Here is an 18,571-nt window from a genome sequence, read left to right as displayed (position 1 = left end):
CCGGGTTGAAATGTCCGACCCGTTTGCAAAAACGGGTCGGGTGCGGGTTGACCCGTTTAGATCCAGGTCGGGTCGGGTTCGACCCGAACCCGACGGGTTGACCCGAATTGACACCCCTACTGGAGAGGGTCAGACTGGAAGAAGAGGGAAGCATTCCCTCTTCAGTACAGCCGTTCATACAACAATTCAGCGAGGTTTTCCAACCTCCTCAGGGTCTACCACCACCAAGGGAGTTAGAGCATGCCATTACTTTGAAGGAATGAGAGATACCGATCAGTGTCAGACCCTACCGTTACCCTCATATACAGAAAGATAAGATTGAAAGGTTGATCCGAGAGATTTTGGAGGCAGGGATCATCAAACCGAGTGTGAGTCCTTTCTCTAGTCCCATCCTCTTTGTCAAAAAAGAAGGATGAGAGTTGGTGATTCTGTGTGGACTATAGAGCGTTGAATTAGGGGACAGTGCCAGATATATTCCCTATTTCGGTGATTGATGAGCTCTTGGATGAGTTACATGGAGCGGTGATGTTTTCCAAGTTAGACTTGAAATTCGGGTACCATCAGATCAGAATGGGGGAGATAGAAATTCCGAAGACAACATTTAGGACACATGAAGGACATTATGAGTTTCTGGTAATGTCATTTGGCCTCATTAATGCCCTTACTACTTTTCATTATTTGATGAACAAGGTATTCAAGTAGTACCTTAGAAAGTTTGTCCTGATATTTTTTTATGACATTCTGGTGTACAGCAAGACAGTGGAGGAGCATCTTGGACACCTGAAGGTGGTTTTGGGAATACTTCAGGAGCATCAATTGAGAGTCAATTGAAGAAATGCAGCTTTGCCCAGTTGAGTATGGCGTACCTAGGACATGTGGTGTCCCAAGGAGTGGTGGCCGACCAAACTAAAATTGAGGCAATGCAGAAATGGCCTCTACCTAGAAACATAAGGGAGTCGAGGGGTTTCCTAGGATTGACTGGTTACTACAGGAGGTTTGTGAAGGGGTACGGCACAATTGCATGGCCTTTGACCGAGCAGCTGAAGGACAACTTTTCTTAGGGAGAGACTACGACTCAAACTTTTGAGAGATTGAAAAAAGTCATGACTATTGTTCCAGTTCTAGCTCTGTCGGACTTCAGTCAGGTCTTTCTAGTTAAGACAAATGCTTCAGGATATGGGTTGGGGGCATTGTTGATGCAGAACCACAAACCTATAGCATACTTCAGTCAAGTGCTATCCACAAGGGTGAGATTGAAGTCGGTTTATAAGAGGGAGTTAATGGCCATTGTCTTGGCTATTCAGAAGTGGCTCCCTTATCTTTTGGGTAGACATTTCATCGTCCGAATGGATCAGAGGAGCTTGAAGTACCTGTTGGAGCAACAGATGGTGACCGAGGAGCATCAGAGATGGTTGTCCAAACTATTAGGCTATGATTTTGAGATCCAGTACAAGCCGGGGTTGGAGAACAAAGCGATTGATGCCTTATCCCGGTGTTTTGGGGAGCTCCAAGAGTTGGTTGTGTCTATACCTTTGATGGTCGATTGGAGGGCCATCAAGGAAGAAAACATGTTGAATGAAGAGTTGCAAAAGATCAAGGAGGATCTGACGAAAGACAAGGGTAACCACCTTGGTTACTATATGGAGGGAGAGAGGCTATTGTATCAGGTGAGGTTTGTGATGCCACAAACCTCAATACAATGAATACACATTCCTCACTTGTTACAGGAGTTCCACGGCAGTGTGGTTGGAGCCTTGGAGGTCACTCGGGAGTGTAGAAAACCTATAGAAGGCTAGCATATGAGCTTTACTGTAAGGGGATGCATAAAGATGTTAAGAAGATAGTGGCAAAGTGTGAAGTGTGCCATAGAAACAAATACATGGCAATGGCTCCAGGAGGATTACTACAACCCTTGGCACTTCCAAATCGAGTCTAGAAGGAAGTTTCCATGGATTTTATTGATGACCTATCACGATCAGAAGGATTCACTGTCATCATGGTGGTGGTTGATAGACTTAGTAAGTATGCACATTTCATCCTCTTACGACATCCCTACACCACGGTGTTAGTATCAGCATCATTTATCAAGGAGGTGGTTAGATTGCATGGGATCCCTGAATCTATTATAACTGATCATGACAAAGTGTTCCTCAGGCAGTTTTGGAGGGAGTTGTTCAGGTTGCAGGGCACAACTCTTAAAATAAGTACCACCTACCATCCTCAGACCGACAGGTAAACGAAGGTGGTAAACCGAAGTTTGGAGACCTATTTGAGGTGTTTTTCTTCTGAAACACCGCAAATGTGGGAGAAGTGATTACCGTGGGCCGAGTATTGGTGACCGAGCTTGAAGTACCTGTTGGAGCAACAGATGGTGACCAAGCGAGCAACCTATGTTTTTGACCTGCTTCTCAGATGACTCCTTTCAAAGTGATGTATGGAAGGGATCCCCCACACCTAGTGCACTATGGGAGAAAAAGCACACCAGTTTCTTCAGTTGAGCGGTACTTGGAGGAAATGGACAAGGTGCTGGAAGAGTTGAAGAAACATCTACTGGGGGCACAACAAATCATAAAAAAGCAGGCAAACTCACATAGGAGGGACATGCAGTTTGAAGTGGGAGAGGTGTTCCTAAAACTACGCCCTTACAGGCAGAGGACAGTGGCGAGTAGGAACGAGAAACTGGCACCGCGATACTTCGGCCCGTATAAGATTTTGGACATGATTGGGGCAGTGGCGTACCGACTGAAGCTACCACCATCAACTACCATACACCCAGTTTTCCCTATGTCTCAGTTGAGGAGAGCTCTAGGGGAGCTTGCAGTTAGTGCAAAATTACCTTCTACACTGACTAAGGATTTGGAAGTAGTCTTTGAACCACTGGAATTTACAGGAGGAGTAAGATTAGATAAAGAGGGCAACAAAGAAGTGCTAATTAGATAGAGAGGCCTCCCCGAATTTGATGCTACGTGGGAGCCATTTGAAAGAATGAAAGATCAATTCCCTTCATTTCACCTTGAGGACGACGTGAGTCTTTGGGAGTGGAGTAATGTTAGGCCAGCCCCGCATGGGCCGGCTGGACCGATCCAACATGGACCGGTCCTTACTTCAGGCGGGCCCCACATGGGGTTTAATTCAAGTGTTGGAGGGGGGAAAGCCTTGGGGCCCATGATGGGGTTTAATTCAAGTGTTGGAGGAAAATTTTGAATGGAAGGGGGGGAAATTTGAATAGAATGATTGTTTAGGGATTTTGTATGGGCATTGGAGTTAAAGAGGGGGAAAGGGGGGATTTAGGTTTTCATCTTGAATTTGGGCTGATTTTTGAGATCTTCTTGGAGGCTTAGGTGCTAGTCTTCTTGGCTAGAGATTTTGGAGAGTTCTCTTCCTCTTGAATTGTAGAATCTTGTATGGTTATTGTTTTCTTTCATCTACTAGTGGAATACAAGTGGTTTGCTTAATTTTCTTCAGATTCCTACTAAATTTCTTGTTGTTTTTCACTGTTGGGGCTGTTAAACTGTTGTAAACAACAGTTTTGTTGTTGTTTTCTCTCCAATTTGGAATAGGGTTGCTTGAGAACTCAAGTATTACCTTAGGGTTACTTGCGAACTCAAGTATTTCCTATCATATAGTTAGGCAAGTTGACAGGTAATTGACCCCAAGTCAATCTCTCTAATAGATTTATGTAACATGATTTGAGTTTTCATATCCCATAGAACAATTTCACTACATTTCTTATCCCATTGAATTATTTCAATGCCTTGATGGGACTAACCCTCTGAGATGCATATTTATGCTTGGGCATCATACTACTTGTGTCGCCAGTCTTGCACTACCTAGTCAATCTTGAATCTTATTTATCTTCTCGGTATTCACGTCAAAAACATAGGTTGCTCGCTCCCCCAAACCTATCCAACACAAAAGAGACCAGACCTTTCATCCATAAAAGTCTTTGTATGGCATCGCATCAATATTGATTATGTACTATTGTTGTGGGGGAACTTACTGAAAGGTATATGTTGCTACCAACTTCCTCCATAGTCGTTTATGCATACTCAAGTAGGTCATCCAAGATCAAATTCATCGTCTTATTAGTTTGACAATAATTACAAATGAAAGGTTATGCTAAAGTGAGCCAAGTTTCCATTACTTCTTTTACATGCTTCCATAGGTGTTAAAGAATCCCATCATGAGCGGAGACAATTGTTCAAGTGTACTGCAAAATTGTACAATGATGTCTACATATAATTGTGTGAGTCCATAAACAGTAATGCATAATAGGTACTAAGTGTGCACTTTTAATAATCAATCTACTATGAACCACATGAAATCATTTCCTAGCAAGGATCTTGGTAGACTCATCACAAAGTCCATGTAAGTGTGTTCATGTCCAAATTATTATAGATGGTGATTACATTAATTCACTCAATTTTGGCGTTCTACTTTCACCTCCCAGCAGATCATGCACTTACTTGCAAACTATTTGATGCCCTTCAATCCAAGCTACCAAAAGTGTGCCTTCAAGCCTTCATTCAAGCCTTGTGCATCTTGTTGACTCTCTTGTGAATCCTTGAAAATAGACTTCTCGGAGTATGTTTCCCCTTAACTTTCTCGTTGTTGGGCACGCACGTGAGTCTTCTAAACACTAGCACTCCGCCAGCATAAAGATAGTAGTCATATTGGTATGACTACTCGACAGGCCCCCTAGTTGTTCCCTAGCTAACACATTGAATCAACTTGACAAATTTAAGGCCATCCTCTTGCAGTTTGATGAGTTGGCTCAAGCAATCGGGCTTGATATCCATGTTGGCAATCTGTCCCCTCAACATATTGATGGTGATTTTCTTATTGAGGGTGTCATCAACCACATTTGTTTTTCCTAAATAGCACAATAACTTCAAATCATATTCCTTCAACGGCTCAAGGCATCATCATTGTAAATGATTTAGCTCCTTTTGGTTATATGGATACTTCAAAGTTTTATGGTTGGTGAAGATTTCCACTAAGGGATAATAGAGGTAGTGCTTAGAGTGCGATAACAATCCTTGCCAACTCCAAGTCATTAGGGTAATTTCATTCTATTAGATTCAGTTGTTAGGAAGCATAAAACAAAAACTCAAACTCAACCATCATACATTAGAACACAATTGAGTCTTAATAGCTAGAAGTCATTGTAAACATGGAACCCTCTTATTCCTTTCAATAGACGTGGAAATGTGTCAACATCAAGTATTCCTTCAAAAAGTTAATACTTAGCTCAAAGTTACTCATCCACTCAAACTTGATAGTCTTTTGGTTTAACCAATGCAATAATGTAGCCTTTCAAATCTAACTAATACTCATTTTATTGGCTTAGTCTATGGTAAACTAATCATTATGTCCAATAAAAATTTTGTTTCTTAAAACTCTAATTTTGAAATTTATTAGCATCTTGGCTTCTTAGCTCTTAACTATGATCCTATTACGTTTTCATTAATGTATATTCCATGGTTATCATCTCTATATTTACTTAATATTACAACACTTTTTATGCGTCATATTTCTACTTATATATTATCCAAACCATAAATGAGCCAACTCTGGCTTTCATACTATCATATTTTTATGAAAATGAATAAAATAAAAGCAAACACATTCTATCCACTAGAAGAAACCAATAATCCACTAGCAATAACACATTCTAGCCCCTCTTCTTACTACTATCCAATATGGCATTCAATAATTGCTAGGGGAAATTTTAAAATTCCCTTGCCAAATGCGGGATACCCTCCCTTCCCTTCCCCACTTCCATGCATTTATATTCCCACAAAGTAAAATATAAGGATATAACACCCATTTAGCAGTACCCTTGCCGATAAAACAGCCTCATGCAATATTATATAACAAAAAGTAGATTTACTCCAATTAAAAATGAGTATCATATAGGTTCTGTGAAAACATTCATAACTGACAAGCATACATTAAAGGATGCAGACGCTCAACAGAAAAAAGTCATTAAAGATTAATCTTAATCCTCATAATTTAAAAGCATGCATAGAATTTATATAATAAAGCAGCCTAACCTAACATGCCGGCCATCACCATAGGCATCTTTCACAATGACTACGTCTGCATTTAGCTGATCTTTGATCTACACAATAAGATGACAAAAACTCATTAGAAATGTTTTCATGCAAAGTGCACAAAAGATAATGCTCGTAGAGAGCATACAAATGCATCATTGGAAAGCAATACGAAGACGCTTTCTGAATCAGTAAAAATACTTGGAGAATATATTTTGTGTTGGGCAACTAAAGACCATCAATGATATTTTCCCGAAACAAACGAGTTACGAGCTTGCTACAACCAATAAGACAAAGCACCTTGCAAAATGCATACAACAAAAGGCATGCATTACCAATGCATGACTAGCTCTTTTAGGGTTTAGGATTTAGGGTTTAGATTTACATAGGATTTGAGCGGGATTTTAGCTCGGCATAAATCTCACAATGGAATAAACCCGCCGTTACCACCTTTTTGAGGTATATCCTGGATTTAATAAATCTGGGTGTTCGGCTGGTTTATGAGATTTCGCATAAGAAGCACGCGAAAGGGAGAAAATGGTTACCTTTGCAAGGAGCGAGCAAGCTCCTGTCGTCGTCATTATTGCCGATCCAACAGAAGAACAACGAGCTATCATGACTTCCGATCCAACGTGAAGAAATGTCATCGAAGGAGGAGAAGAAATCTTTTAGCGAGTTCAAAACTCAACCTCACATGTGAAGTCGAACAACTATGAGCATCTGGAGAAAAGGAAAAGCAAACCCTAGGCCTACAACTACAGCAAAACAAAGCAGAGAAATTCTTAAAATTGGCAGGCATTGCCAGAGAAGTATATCATAAGAATTAATTAATTTAATTCAATTAGTTTAATTAAAATTAATTAAAAATATAAAGTAATTAATAATTAATTAATTACTCAAATTAATCGATATTAGCAATAACCTTTCTTTATTAGATTTAAATGAGAATTTGACTCTTAACATAACACAATAACAACAACAACATCAAGCCTTTATCCCACTACATGGGGTCGGCTACATGAATCATAAAACTAATTTAGGATAATTAATATAATTTAAAATATTAATAATTAATTAGATTATTTAAATAATTAGTAGTATAAATAAATAATTTAAACTAGCTTAATTATATAATAAGTTGTATAATTAGTGATTAAAATTTAATATAATTAGCTTAAATAATATAATTTAAAATAAAAACTATTAATTATATAATGAACAGAGTAAATAATAATTAACGAATTAATGAATTGTAGAATACTTAAGTGAGTAATGAGATAATTAATAATTAAAACTAATTAAATAACACTTAAATAATTAATTAAATTATTAGTAGGAGTATTAGTTAAAAAATTAGTTATATCAAAAAATAATGAACTAATTAATTAGATATCAAATACTTATTAAATTAGCACCTAAATAAGTAATTTGATCATTAGTACTATAATTAATAATTAAATAATTAGTTAAATTATTTGATAACTAAGCTAACTTTTAATTATATTATTTATCATTATAACTTATTAACGGTAATTAAAATTAAAATTACTAAGTAACTTATACTTAACAACACAACAACAACAATAATATCAAACCTATATTCCACTATGTGAGGTCGGCAACATGAATCTTTTTTCTCCATTGTGTCCTGTTGAAAATCAAATTCTCATTTAAATCTAATAAAGAAAGGTCATTTTTAATATTTTAAAACCAAGTATTTTTAGGTCAACCTCTATCTTTATTAACATAAGTCAAATCTAATACATCTACTTTCCTAACAAGTTTGTCATAAGGCCAAAGTGTTATGTGAACAAACCATCTAAGATGACTCTCTCTAATCTTATCTTCCATAGGAGCTACTCCAACCTTTTCACGTACATGCTCATTTCGTATCCTAACTCTAAGAGTAAAGCCATTCATCAACTTGAGCATCCTCATCTTTGCAACACTTAACTTAATATTAAGCTTCTCTTTTAATGGCCAAAATTTTGCACCATAAAGAATTGCACGTCTCATCACCATCTTATAGAATTTTCCCTTATGTTTGATGGGGACTTTTATATCACACAACAAGCACGATGCATTCCTCCACTTCAACCATCCAACTTGAATTCTACTAATAATATCCCCATCTATTTCAGCATCACTCTGAACAATATAACCAATATATTTAAAATGTGTGCTCTTATGAATGACTTGATCGTCCAAAGTAACAATCATTCTACTATATCTATTATTACTAAAATTACACTCCATATATTCAGTTTTAGATCTACTCAAACGAAAGCCGTTAGACTCTAAGATTGACCTTCATAATTCAAGTTTACCTTCAACTCTCTCTATAGTCTTATCAATAAGAAGAATATCATCAGCAAAATAAATATGCCAGGGTACAACCTCTTGCAAATGTCTAGTGAGAACATCCATAACTAAAGCAAGAAGATATGGGCTTAAGGCTGATCCTTGATTTAATCCAACTGAAATAGAAAAATACTTGGTCAAACCACCTTGTGTTTGAACATAAGTAATAGCTCATGCATACATATCCTTAATGACTTGAGTATAAGCATTATTAACCCCTTTCTTTTCTAGAACTCTCCATAACACTTCTCTTGGAACTTTATCATATGTTTTATATAAATCAGTAAATATCATATGTAGATCCACCTTATTCTCTGTATAGTTTTGTATCAAACCTCTCAATAAATGTATAGCTTTCATAATCGGCCTACTCGGCATGAATCTAAATAGATTTCGAGAAATATTAGTATCACACCGCAACCTATGCTCCATAACTCTCTCCCATTGTTTTAAAGTATGGCACATTAACTTAATTCATTTATAATTCGCACAATCTTGTGCATCATCTTTATTCTTAAAAATAGGAATCAACACACTCATTCTCTACTTATCTGGCATCTTTTTAGCTTTCAAAATAATATTAAAAAGTTTCGTAAGCCAAAAAATTTCTTTATCTCCTAAGCATGTTAACACATCATATATATGTATATATATTTCAACATCCTAATATATAATCTATTATATAAATCAATAAAAGCTAAAATATTTGCATTGCTTATTACTTTCTTAAACTCATTAAGGGCATCTTTATATATTTCCCAATTATTAGAATTTTTTATATCTAAATTAATTTTTATAACAAATCTTATTATTTTTTATCTTTTCATGCACATTTTAATTCCACAATAAACTATTTTTACTATTAATAGTGTTTTTTCTTGTGATACTCCAAGCACATCTTTTGCAACATTCTTAATATCATTAGCTATTTTTTCCCACATAATATTAGCTTCCTCATGTACAGACAAAATCTTAATATCTATAACCTTACTTTCAAAAATATTTTTTGTTAATATTCTTTAAATGTCCTCATCTAATCCTAAAACAACATTTTACTTTTTATTTAGTTTCTTTCTCTTCATTTTAAAGTCTAAAACTAATAAACAATATTGGGCACACAAAATTTCACTCGGAATAATTTTATAATATTTACAATTTAAACGATCTATTTTTCTTATAAAAAATTAATCAATCTGAGTATTATTATATCCATTTTTATAAGAGATGAGATACCAATATTTTTTCTTAAATAAGGTATTAATAATTACAAAGTCATAAGCAAAAAAAAAATTAATATGGTCCTACCGCCTTCATTAATCGCTCCAAACCTATAGTCATTATGAATGCTTTTAAAATCATCTATTTTTCTACCGATATGTACATTTAAATCTCCTCCAATAAAAACTCTTTCTTCAAGAGGTATTTTTTGTATTTATTCCACTAAAGTCGTTATAAAATTTTAATTTTAAACACATATCGAAACCTACTTAAAGAGCATAAGTACTTATAATATTAATAATCTTAGTATTAACAATAACCTTTAAAACTATAATTTTATCTTCAATTATATTAATTTTTATAATATTATCCTTCAAATTTTGATCTATAATCACACTAACACAATTTCTACTTCTCCTACAAGAATATCATTATTTAAATTCTAAACTATTTATCTCCTTAGCCTTCTCTCTAACTCATTTAATTTCTTGAATGCATAGAATATTTATCTTCCTATTAATCATATCTATTAATTCTATTAATTTGTCTGTAAAGGAACATATATTCCAAATTCTTATCCTAATTTTAATTTTATAGAGTAGCTTATTTGCCCACATTTATCCATGATATGGGGACCCTTGCTTATTTAACACTGCACCTGAGCACTAGTGCAACGGCCCTTGCACACTTGCACTATATTCAGTTCATACAGCACGTCGCTTTAAGGGAATGCCCTAACATTAACACAATGTATTAAAAGATTCATGTCATGATTATACGACAAGTTTTAGGCTGACTGTCGACTGTCTAATGCAACCCTCTACTTTTCTTAGGAGTGTCAATATTTGACCTGACCCGAAACCCAATCCGAAAATATTGGGTTCAGGTTAGGGATTTCGACCCGTTTGTAAAATTGGGTCGGGTTCGGGTTGACCCGAAAACTAGAAATCAACCCGATTTGACCCGTTTGTAATTAATTTAGGAGGATTTTAAAAGATTGTTATGAAATAAGTAAATTATATTTCTTAAAAAAAATAAACACTATTGCCCAAATTAAATTAAGCTTGATTTATTTTAAATTGATTGAAACAAATTTTACCTTAATTTGATTTAGGTTTAAATAAATCAAATTAAATAAAAAAAATTTAGTAAAACATACCCGAAGGGAGTTGGACCCGAACCCGATTTTGATAGCCCTAACTTTTTTCATCCATGATTTAGGACCTGACAACAGTAGTATTTAACTCGTACTTAACACATAAATTTAATAAAAACTATAATAAATTTAATTTTTAAATAAACTAATTGCCTTAAATCTTGGATTACATTATCAAATAGTTTCACATGAATACATGATGTAACTGCCATCTTGCCAAAAAGTTTTTAGAATTTAACATACCCTGGATTTATGCAACTCACTTTGATATGTTGATTGGGAGCTTTGACTACCAATCAAGAGATCTTAGATTTGAAGCTTGTGTATGTGATATGTGTGTGAGTTTGACTTAATTTGCTCAAAAGTCTCACAAAAAACCATACCCAAAATTTATTAAATCCGAATTTACAGAATTTACTACATTCTAGTTGTTGCCAAACAGCCCCCTACACTTTCTTTCACGTTTCTCATTTTATACGAAGTGGATTACTTGATCATTGTTATTATGCAGAAGGGGGTATATTGCTATGACTGCATAAGTTTTTTTTTTTTTTTTTATCGACTTATTCCGATTGAGAATGTTCAGGAACTGCAACGGCACGCTAAATAGGTGATAATAGTTTTTCTGTGGCTTCTCCGCCCTAAAACTTGCCAAAGTAATAAATTATTGTGGCTTCCTAACGTAAGGAGTAGCGATTTTTAGGTCTCAATAAGCAATTTTTCCAATTACTCTGAATTATCAAGTATTAATCGACATCACAAAACGTAATCTCTAATGCAGATTACCCCCAGGATAAAAACAGGTGAAAGTAGGTGAATTGATTCTGCGATTATTTAAATGGAAGGCAGCAACTAAAGGCCGGATAAGTAAGGAAATACCTTAGTCTCCATTGACTGGATGGTGTTGGAGTCAATGGATGCGGAAGAATCAGAAGCCTGAGACGCCCGAAGACTGCAGAATTTCCGGAGACCGCATCCAGCGAGTAAGGGAAATCGAAAGGGCAGTGGAAAAAAAAAGGGTGCGGCGATTATGATTCTTGGCCACCGGAGCTGCTTACATTCGGCTCGTGGTCCGCCGGCAGCTGTATCGGATATAAAGGAAATCGGTCGGAGCAACCATGGCCTACCAACAGGGGAAGAATAAGAAGAGGATAATACAATTCCATTGGCGGGGCGTAGCATCGAGGGCAGCAGTGAAGACTGCGAGGATATCATAGCCAGAGAAAATCCGGCTCTCATCTCAGAGCGACGCTAGTTTGGACAACTTTATTTTCTTTAAAAGCCTATAAAAGTTTTGTTTTACTTGCGGAAAAACGAATGAGTAAGGAATGGGAGAAATTACATTTTATATGTTTGATTTAGTAGGAAAAAAAAAAAGTTCGGTATAAATTTTATTGAATTTATTTTTACATCTACGAAATTTATTTAGTTTTTATCAAATTATTTTTTATGATAAACTAATCTCACTATCATTACCTGCATACCACCCTCCTTCGGCCTCCTCTAATGCCCATTGCCACTGCGGAAGGCGGCCTCCTACCCCTATCACCACCTTGGATTAGGGGTGTCAATTTCGGGTCACGGGTCGGGTTCGGGTCGAATCCGGAACTGATCTGAGTTACAATGGGTCGATCCTAACCCGACCTGGGTAGGTAAACGGGTCAGAAATTCGAACCTGGACCCGACCCGACAGGTTGCTGGCAACCCAACACGGGAAGGTGGGCTGCCTGGCGCACAGGGCATGATCGCGTGAGCTACCTGGCGCAGATGCGAGTGGCGAGCGCGGCCGCGCTGGGAGAGTGCACGGGCAGATGCGCGAGGCAGGCGGACGCGCGGGCAGCCTCACAGGCGGTGCAGCCTCGGGCGTGTGGGCAGCTGAGCGGGTTGGGCGCGGGCAGTAGCCGGGCAATCATTTCAAACGGGTTTCCAGGTTGACCCGGCAACCAGTCGGGTCAACCCAAACCCGACCCTTTTTGGAAACGGGTTGGGTCTAACCCGAAAATTCTGAACCGGGTTTTCGTGTCGTGTCAAATATTGACACCCCTACCTTGGATGATCACCCTATGCGAAACTAGCCGTTTTTTAGGTCGAACAAAATTTTTTTATAAACTACTACATATAAGAAATAAAAATATATAATATATAATTCAAAGCAAAATTTTATATTTTATTATGCTTGATAAACTGAATAATAATAAAAAACTTTTGAAATTTATGGTGTAATTAGTAGCCTTTAATTTGAGAAAAAATAATTTTTATAGGATTTATAATTATTGCATCATCTTAATTGCATTAGGAACACTAAAACATGATGCATCAACACTATTTGGTTAATACTTTATGCTGGTGACTCAAAAAAATAATATTTAGAAATAGTAAGATTCATTGTAGAAAGATCACTGTCATACACAATAACTTTTAGCAGCTTAATATTTGTCGATCATGAAATTCTTTCATCATTTTCATCAAAGCAATTAGAGCGGTGAAAAGACAAGATATCATTCTTATTATTAGCAAATGTGCATTTATGTATATTGTTCTTATGCAAATAAATCAAGATTCTTAACCTTTCTTAAAATTCACTCTTCGAACTTTGTAAAATAATGAAAAGAAAAACAAGCATCAACAATAAGGAAAAAAAAACAAAGGGTCCACCAGCATGATAGGTGTAAAACCCCTTAAGAAAATAAGGTTAAACTCTTAAACATCAATATGTATTTTAGTATAATGGTTGGAGTTTTATTAGAAACTCCTAGGTTAAGCATGCTTGTATATGAGCACTCCTAGGATGGGTAAACTCTTGTGAAGTTACATCAACAGGACAAAATCGTGGGACATCAGGCCAAAAGTAGACAATATCGCAATGATTAAGAATTTGAGTTGTTACAAATGATATTAGAGCAATACACCAATTGGAAGATTGGAACTAAGTGCACCTATTTGTCCACTAAATTATTCTGGACTATAAAAAACTGATGTGGGCATCAATTACTTAAATAAGAGAGATCTTGAAGAAAGAGTTTTTATTGGACGAGATTTTAATGGACATATTGGTAGAGAGGTAGATGATTTTAAAAGCATCCATAATGGCCATGAGTTTGGAACGACAAATAAAGGTGGTAAGACTATATTAGATTTTTCTTTAGTTTATGATTTTTTAATAACTAATACTTTATTTAAGAAAAGAGATGAGCATCTTATCACTTATAAAAATGGATATAGTAAAATACATTTTGATTATTTTCTTATAAGAAAATTAGATCGTTTAGATTGCAAAAACTGTAAAGTTATTCCGAATAAAATTTTATGTATCCAACATCGATTATTCGCTTTGGACTTTAAGATAAATGTGCAAAAAATAAAAAATAAAATAAAATAATTTTCTAGGATTAGATGGGGATATTTAAAGAATATTAATAAAAAAAATAGATTAAGATTTTATATCTTAAGATTTTGTATGTGCATGAGGATGTCAATCTTATGTGGGAAAAAAGTGGCTTGTGGCATTAAGAATATTGCAAAAGATGTGTTTGGAGTTTTGAAGGGAAAAACTCCTAATAATAAAAATAGTTGATGGTGGAATCAAAATGTACAAGAAAAGATAAAAAAATAAAAAGATTTTTATAAAAATTAGTTTAGATGTAAAAATTCTGATAATTGGGAAAGCTATAAAGAGGCTCATAAGGAATCTAATAAAGTTATTTATGATGCAAAGAGCTTAGCTTTTAATAATTTATATAACATATTAGATACTAAGGAGGGAGAAAGATATATGTATAAGTTAGTTAAACAAAGAGATAGTAGTTGTAAGGATTTAGTTCAAGTGAAGTATATTAAGAATGAAGATCAAAATGTATTTTTCTTAGAAGATGATATTTAACAAAGGTGGATGATGTATTTTGCTAAACTTTTAATGAAGAATGTGAAAATACAATTAACTTTAGTGACTTTATCACCCTAAATGAAATATATTTTTTTATCGACGTATAAGTAAAACTAAAGTTAGAGAGGCTTTGAAGAAAATGAAGTGTGAAAAAATTGTTGGACATCATGATATTCTAATAGAGATGTGGAAATGCTTAGGAGATGGTGGTGAGACCTACAATGCTTTATGGTGTCGAATTTTGTCCATTAAAAGAGAAGCATAATACTAAGTTAAGTGTTACATATATGAGGATGCTTAGGTGGATGAGTGGCTTGACCCTTAGAGATAGGATACGAAATGAGCATATACGTGAAAAGGTTGGAGCAGCTCCAGTGGAAGATAAGATTAGAGAGAGTCGCCTTACATGTTTTGGTCACATTAAATGGAGGCCTTCCGACGACCCGATTAGGAAAGTTGAGTTATTAGATTTGACTTATGTTAAGAAAGGTAGAGGTAGACCTAAAAAGACTTGGTTAGAAAATATTAGAAATAATCTTTCATTATTATATTTAAATGAGAATTTGACTTTTAACCGACACAATGGCAAAAAAGGATTCATGTAGCCGACCCCACATAGTGGGGCAAAAGTTTGATGATGTTGTTGTTGTTGAATAAAACTTATTAAAAATATCAGTAAGAAAGAACTATCAATTAATAGGTCATGTTAGTATATTATGCTATGATGAATGAATGTTAATACTAATAAAACTTAAGTTTGATATATCAATCAATAATAGCATATCGTGTAAATGCATATAAAGAGCAATGCAACACATCCAACTTTTATTGTGGTGTTTTCATCTATCTATTTGTCATATATCATATCTATGTGGCTCATTAATCTTATCTTTTAAATAATTTATTAATCTTATCTTTTATTTATTTCTACAAATTATTTATTTTCACAGGTGACTCTCGATAATCATTTAAGAGTCATCACCATCTACCTATTATTACAATTCAGTCAATCAGTTATAGGGTATAACTAGGATTATACCACCAACTTTTAATTTAAATGAAAGCATGTCATCCTATACTCATATGTAGGGTGTTAAGTTTTAAGCGACAACCCATATTAATTATAATGTTAAGAGCTAGAGTTCATTGCTTACATACAAATGTAACACTTATCTTATATCGTTTATATTAATCACTCATTAATATATAAAATGTTGAAATGCAATCTCAAATGCTTACATTTATAAATGCAAGAAAATTTATAAAATATGAAATATATTTAAAAATTCAAAACTATCATTTTATCCAATGAAGTTAAATAATCTTACTATTAAAATACTCATATTGAAGACATCTATCATATATAAAAAGTTATGCATTAAAAATTCTTTCTTATCAACGTTCTATTAAGTTTGATAGATCCCTTTGGCTTTACTAGTCATATTAGTTTTACTATTGAGATTGGAAGATTAAAATGGAGCAGACATGTTGATTCTTTTATCTTTTATTGAAGGAAATTGTATGTTTTGGTTATCTGTTGGGTTATATGCTTATAATGTGATTTTTATATACTTTTGGGTAAGAGTAAGAAGTCTATAGATTGAGGATAAACAATGATGCTAATTTAATATAATTTTAGTTTCTTTAGTTTAAGTATTCTCTTATAATTGGTGATGGCTATTATACATGCATTATTTTGGGCTTATGATAAGTATACATATTATTTTGTACTCTCACTGTAGAATATAAATATTGGAAATAACAATGTAATTATATTTTTTCATACATTTATTTATTATCTTTAATGCAATTATTTAGCTCTGGATATCAAATTGATATGTTTGTAAATGAATGAATAATGGTTATTCATAAAAAAAAAATAGAATCATGGTTGATGAATTAAAAAAGATATCAATGATAAGAAATAAGAAAAAGAAAATGAATGAAATTCTTCCACTTTAGATCTCGAGGCGTAACGTATCTTTCCTAAAGAATTAGATAGTTTGCCTTTGGACAAAGATATAGAGTTTTGTATTAATGTATTCCATGGTGTGCGACCCCAATATGTAAGTCTATATATATGATGGTACCTAAGGAACTTTAGAAATTAAATGTACAATGTCAAAAGTTTGTGGATAAGGGATTTGTTAGTTCTAGTGTATCCCCATGGGGAGCACCTATTTTATCTGTGAATAAGGATGATATGATGCATATGTCTATCGATTATAAGGAACTGAATAAGTTACTATTACGAATAAGCTTTATTGAGGATTAATGATTTATTTAATCAATTTTTTGGATCCTCTATATTTTGTAAGATTGAACTAAATTTTGATTATTATCAGGTAAATGTGAGAGATGTATATGTGATAAAGACTGCTTCAGCGTTCGGAAAGACACTATGAGTTTCTAGTCATGCATTTTTGGGTGACTAACACACCAACTTTCAATGATATGATGGACAAATTAATTTTGAAAAAAAATCTAGATTATTTTGTGATCATCTTTATAGATCCTATTTTAATTTATTCTATTTTAGAAGAGTATTATATTATACATCTAAGGATTACTCTGAAGACTCTAAGATGACATCAGTTGTATGTTAAATTATCTAAGTGTAAATTTTGGTCGAAGTGTAGTTATTTCTAAATATGTGGTGAGCGGTTTAGATATTTTTATGGATCTCCAGAAGATTTAGGCTATTACTAATTAGCCTAGGCCTACTACTATATCTGAGGTACACATTTTCTTAGGCATGATTGATTATTATAAAAAGTTTGGTAAATAATTTTCTCACGATTCTACACCTATGACGAGACTAACTTAAAATTTAGTATATTTTACTTTGACATATAATTGTGCACTACAGGAAAACCCGTCATTACCGGCAGACTAAATCCGCCGTAACACACAAACAATCCGACGGAAATATAAGTTTCCGGTGCACGTTTCGGTGGAAATGCCTACGCCGGTTTAGGTCGCGTCGATAAATTTTTTTCGACGAATTTAATGTGCCAGAAAACTTTCTAGCGCACTTCCCGACGCATTACCGGCGCAAAACATCGGATTGGTGCCGACGACTTCCAACCGATAAAGTCCGGCGCCATATGCGCCGGTAAGTTTCTGTCGGATCTTCCGCCGGTAAGTACCGGCGGACAAAACGCCGCAAGTTCGCCGTAGACAACTAACGGTTTTGTTTGCGGCGCAAAGTCGTCGCCGGCAATAAGCGGCGGAAATCGCGTCGGAACATGCGTCGGTAGTTTCCGACAGAACGAAGGCGTCGATAAGTTCGATACAATTCGTTGTATCATCATTTCCGGCGAAGTTCCGGCGTAAATTCCGCCGGAAACTTGTAGCATTGACAAAAAAAATTGCCTTCCCAGCCAACAATTAAATTTCCACACCTGCAAACCTATACAAATATCAATTCCACAATATTTCAATAGTAACATTTCAACATATCAACATTTTATAACAAATTCACAACAGTTTATAACATTAAAAGAAACTGTTCAATAGTAACAATCAACAAAAAACATCACATTAAAAGAAAATATTCAATAACACATGTTCACAGAAATAAACAAGTTCATGTAAATTAAATTAAACTACTCTGACTCCGTGGACTCCTCCTCAGGTGGAGCTACGTCTTTTCCACTCAGCTGATCCCTCATCTTGCGCATTTCATCCAACAACTGATTGTGTTGCTCCATACTTATTTGAATATGTGCTTGCAGCTGAGCTTGAACCTGTGCTTGCAGTTGAGCTTGTCAATCAGCTTGAGATTTCCTTACTTGTTCCAGCTCAGCTTGAAGGGCACTTATTTGTTGAGCTTGTAAGGATTCATGAGAACTGGATGCGAAGCTGGATGCAGTAGAGGAGGTCATCCCCTCGTAT

General features: G+C 34.9%; 1 protein-coding gene across 1 annotated transcript in view; it reads right to left on the bottom strand.

Annotated features, from left to right (window-relative positions):
- Positions 1-12,101, bottom strand: part of LOC110096925 — a 30,996-nt gene extending 18,895 nt beyond the window's left edge. Inside the window, exons 1-2 of the mRNA XM_020823109.2 lie at positions 11,671-12,101; positions 6,057-6,124 (exon numbers count right to left, since the gene is read on the bottom strand). Of these exons, the coding sequence (XP_020678768.1) occupies positions 6,057-6,124; positions 11,671-12,030 (428 nt within the window). The 5' untranslated portion in view covers positions 12,031-12,101. The remainder of the gene's footprint in view (positions 1-6,056; positions 6,125-11,670) is intronic.
- Between the last annotated feature and the right edge of the window lie 6,470 nt (positions 12,102-18,571).

Source organism: Dendrobium catenatum, unplaced genomic scaffold, assembly GCF_001605985.2.
Source record: "Dendrobium catenatum unplaced genomic scaffold, ASM160598v2 fragScaff_scaffold_156, whole genome shotgun sequence".
Taxonomy (NCBI): Eukaryota; Viridiplantae; Streptophyta; class Magnoliopsida; order Asparagales; family Orchidaceae; genus Dendrobium; species Dendrobium catenatum.
Note: the sequence above shows the minus strand (reverse complement) of the source record. Positions and strands in the feature narration are given on the sequence as shown.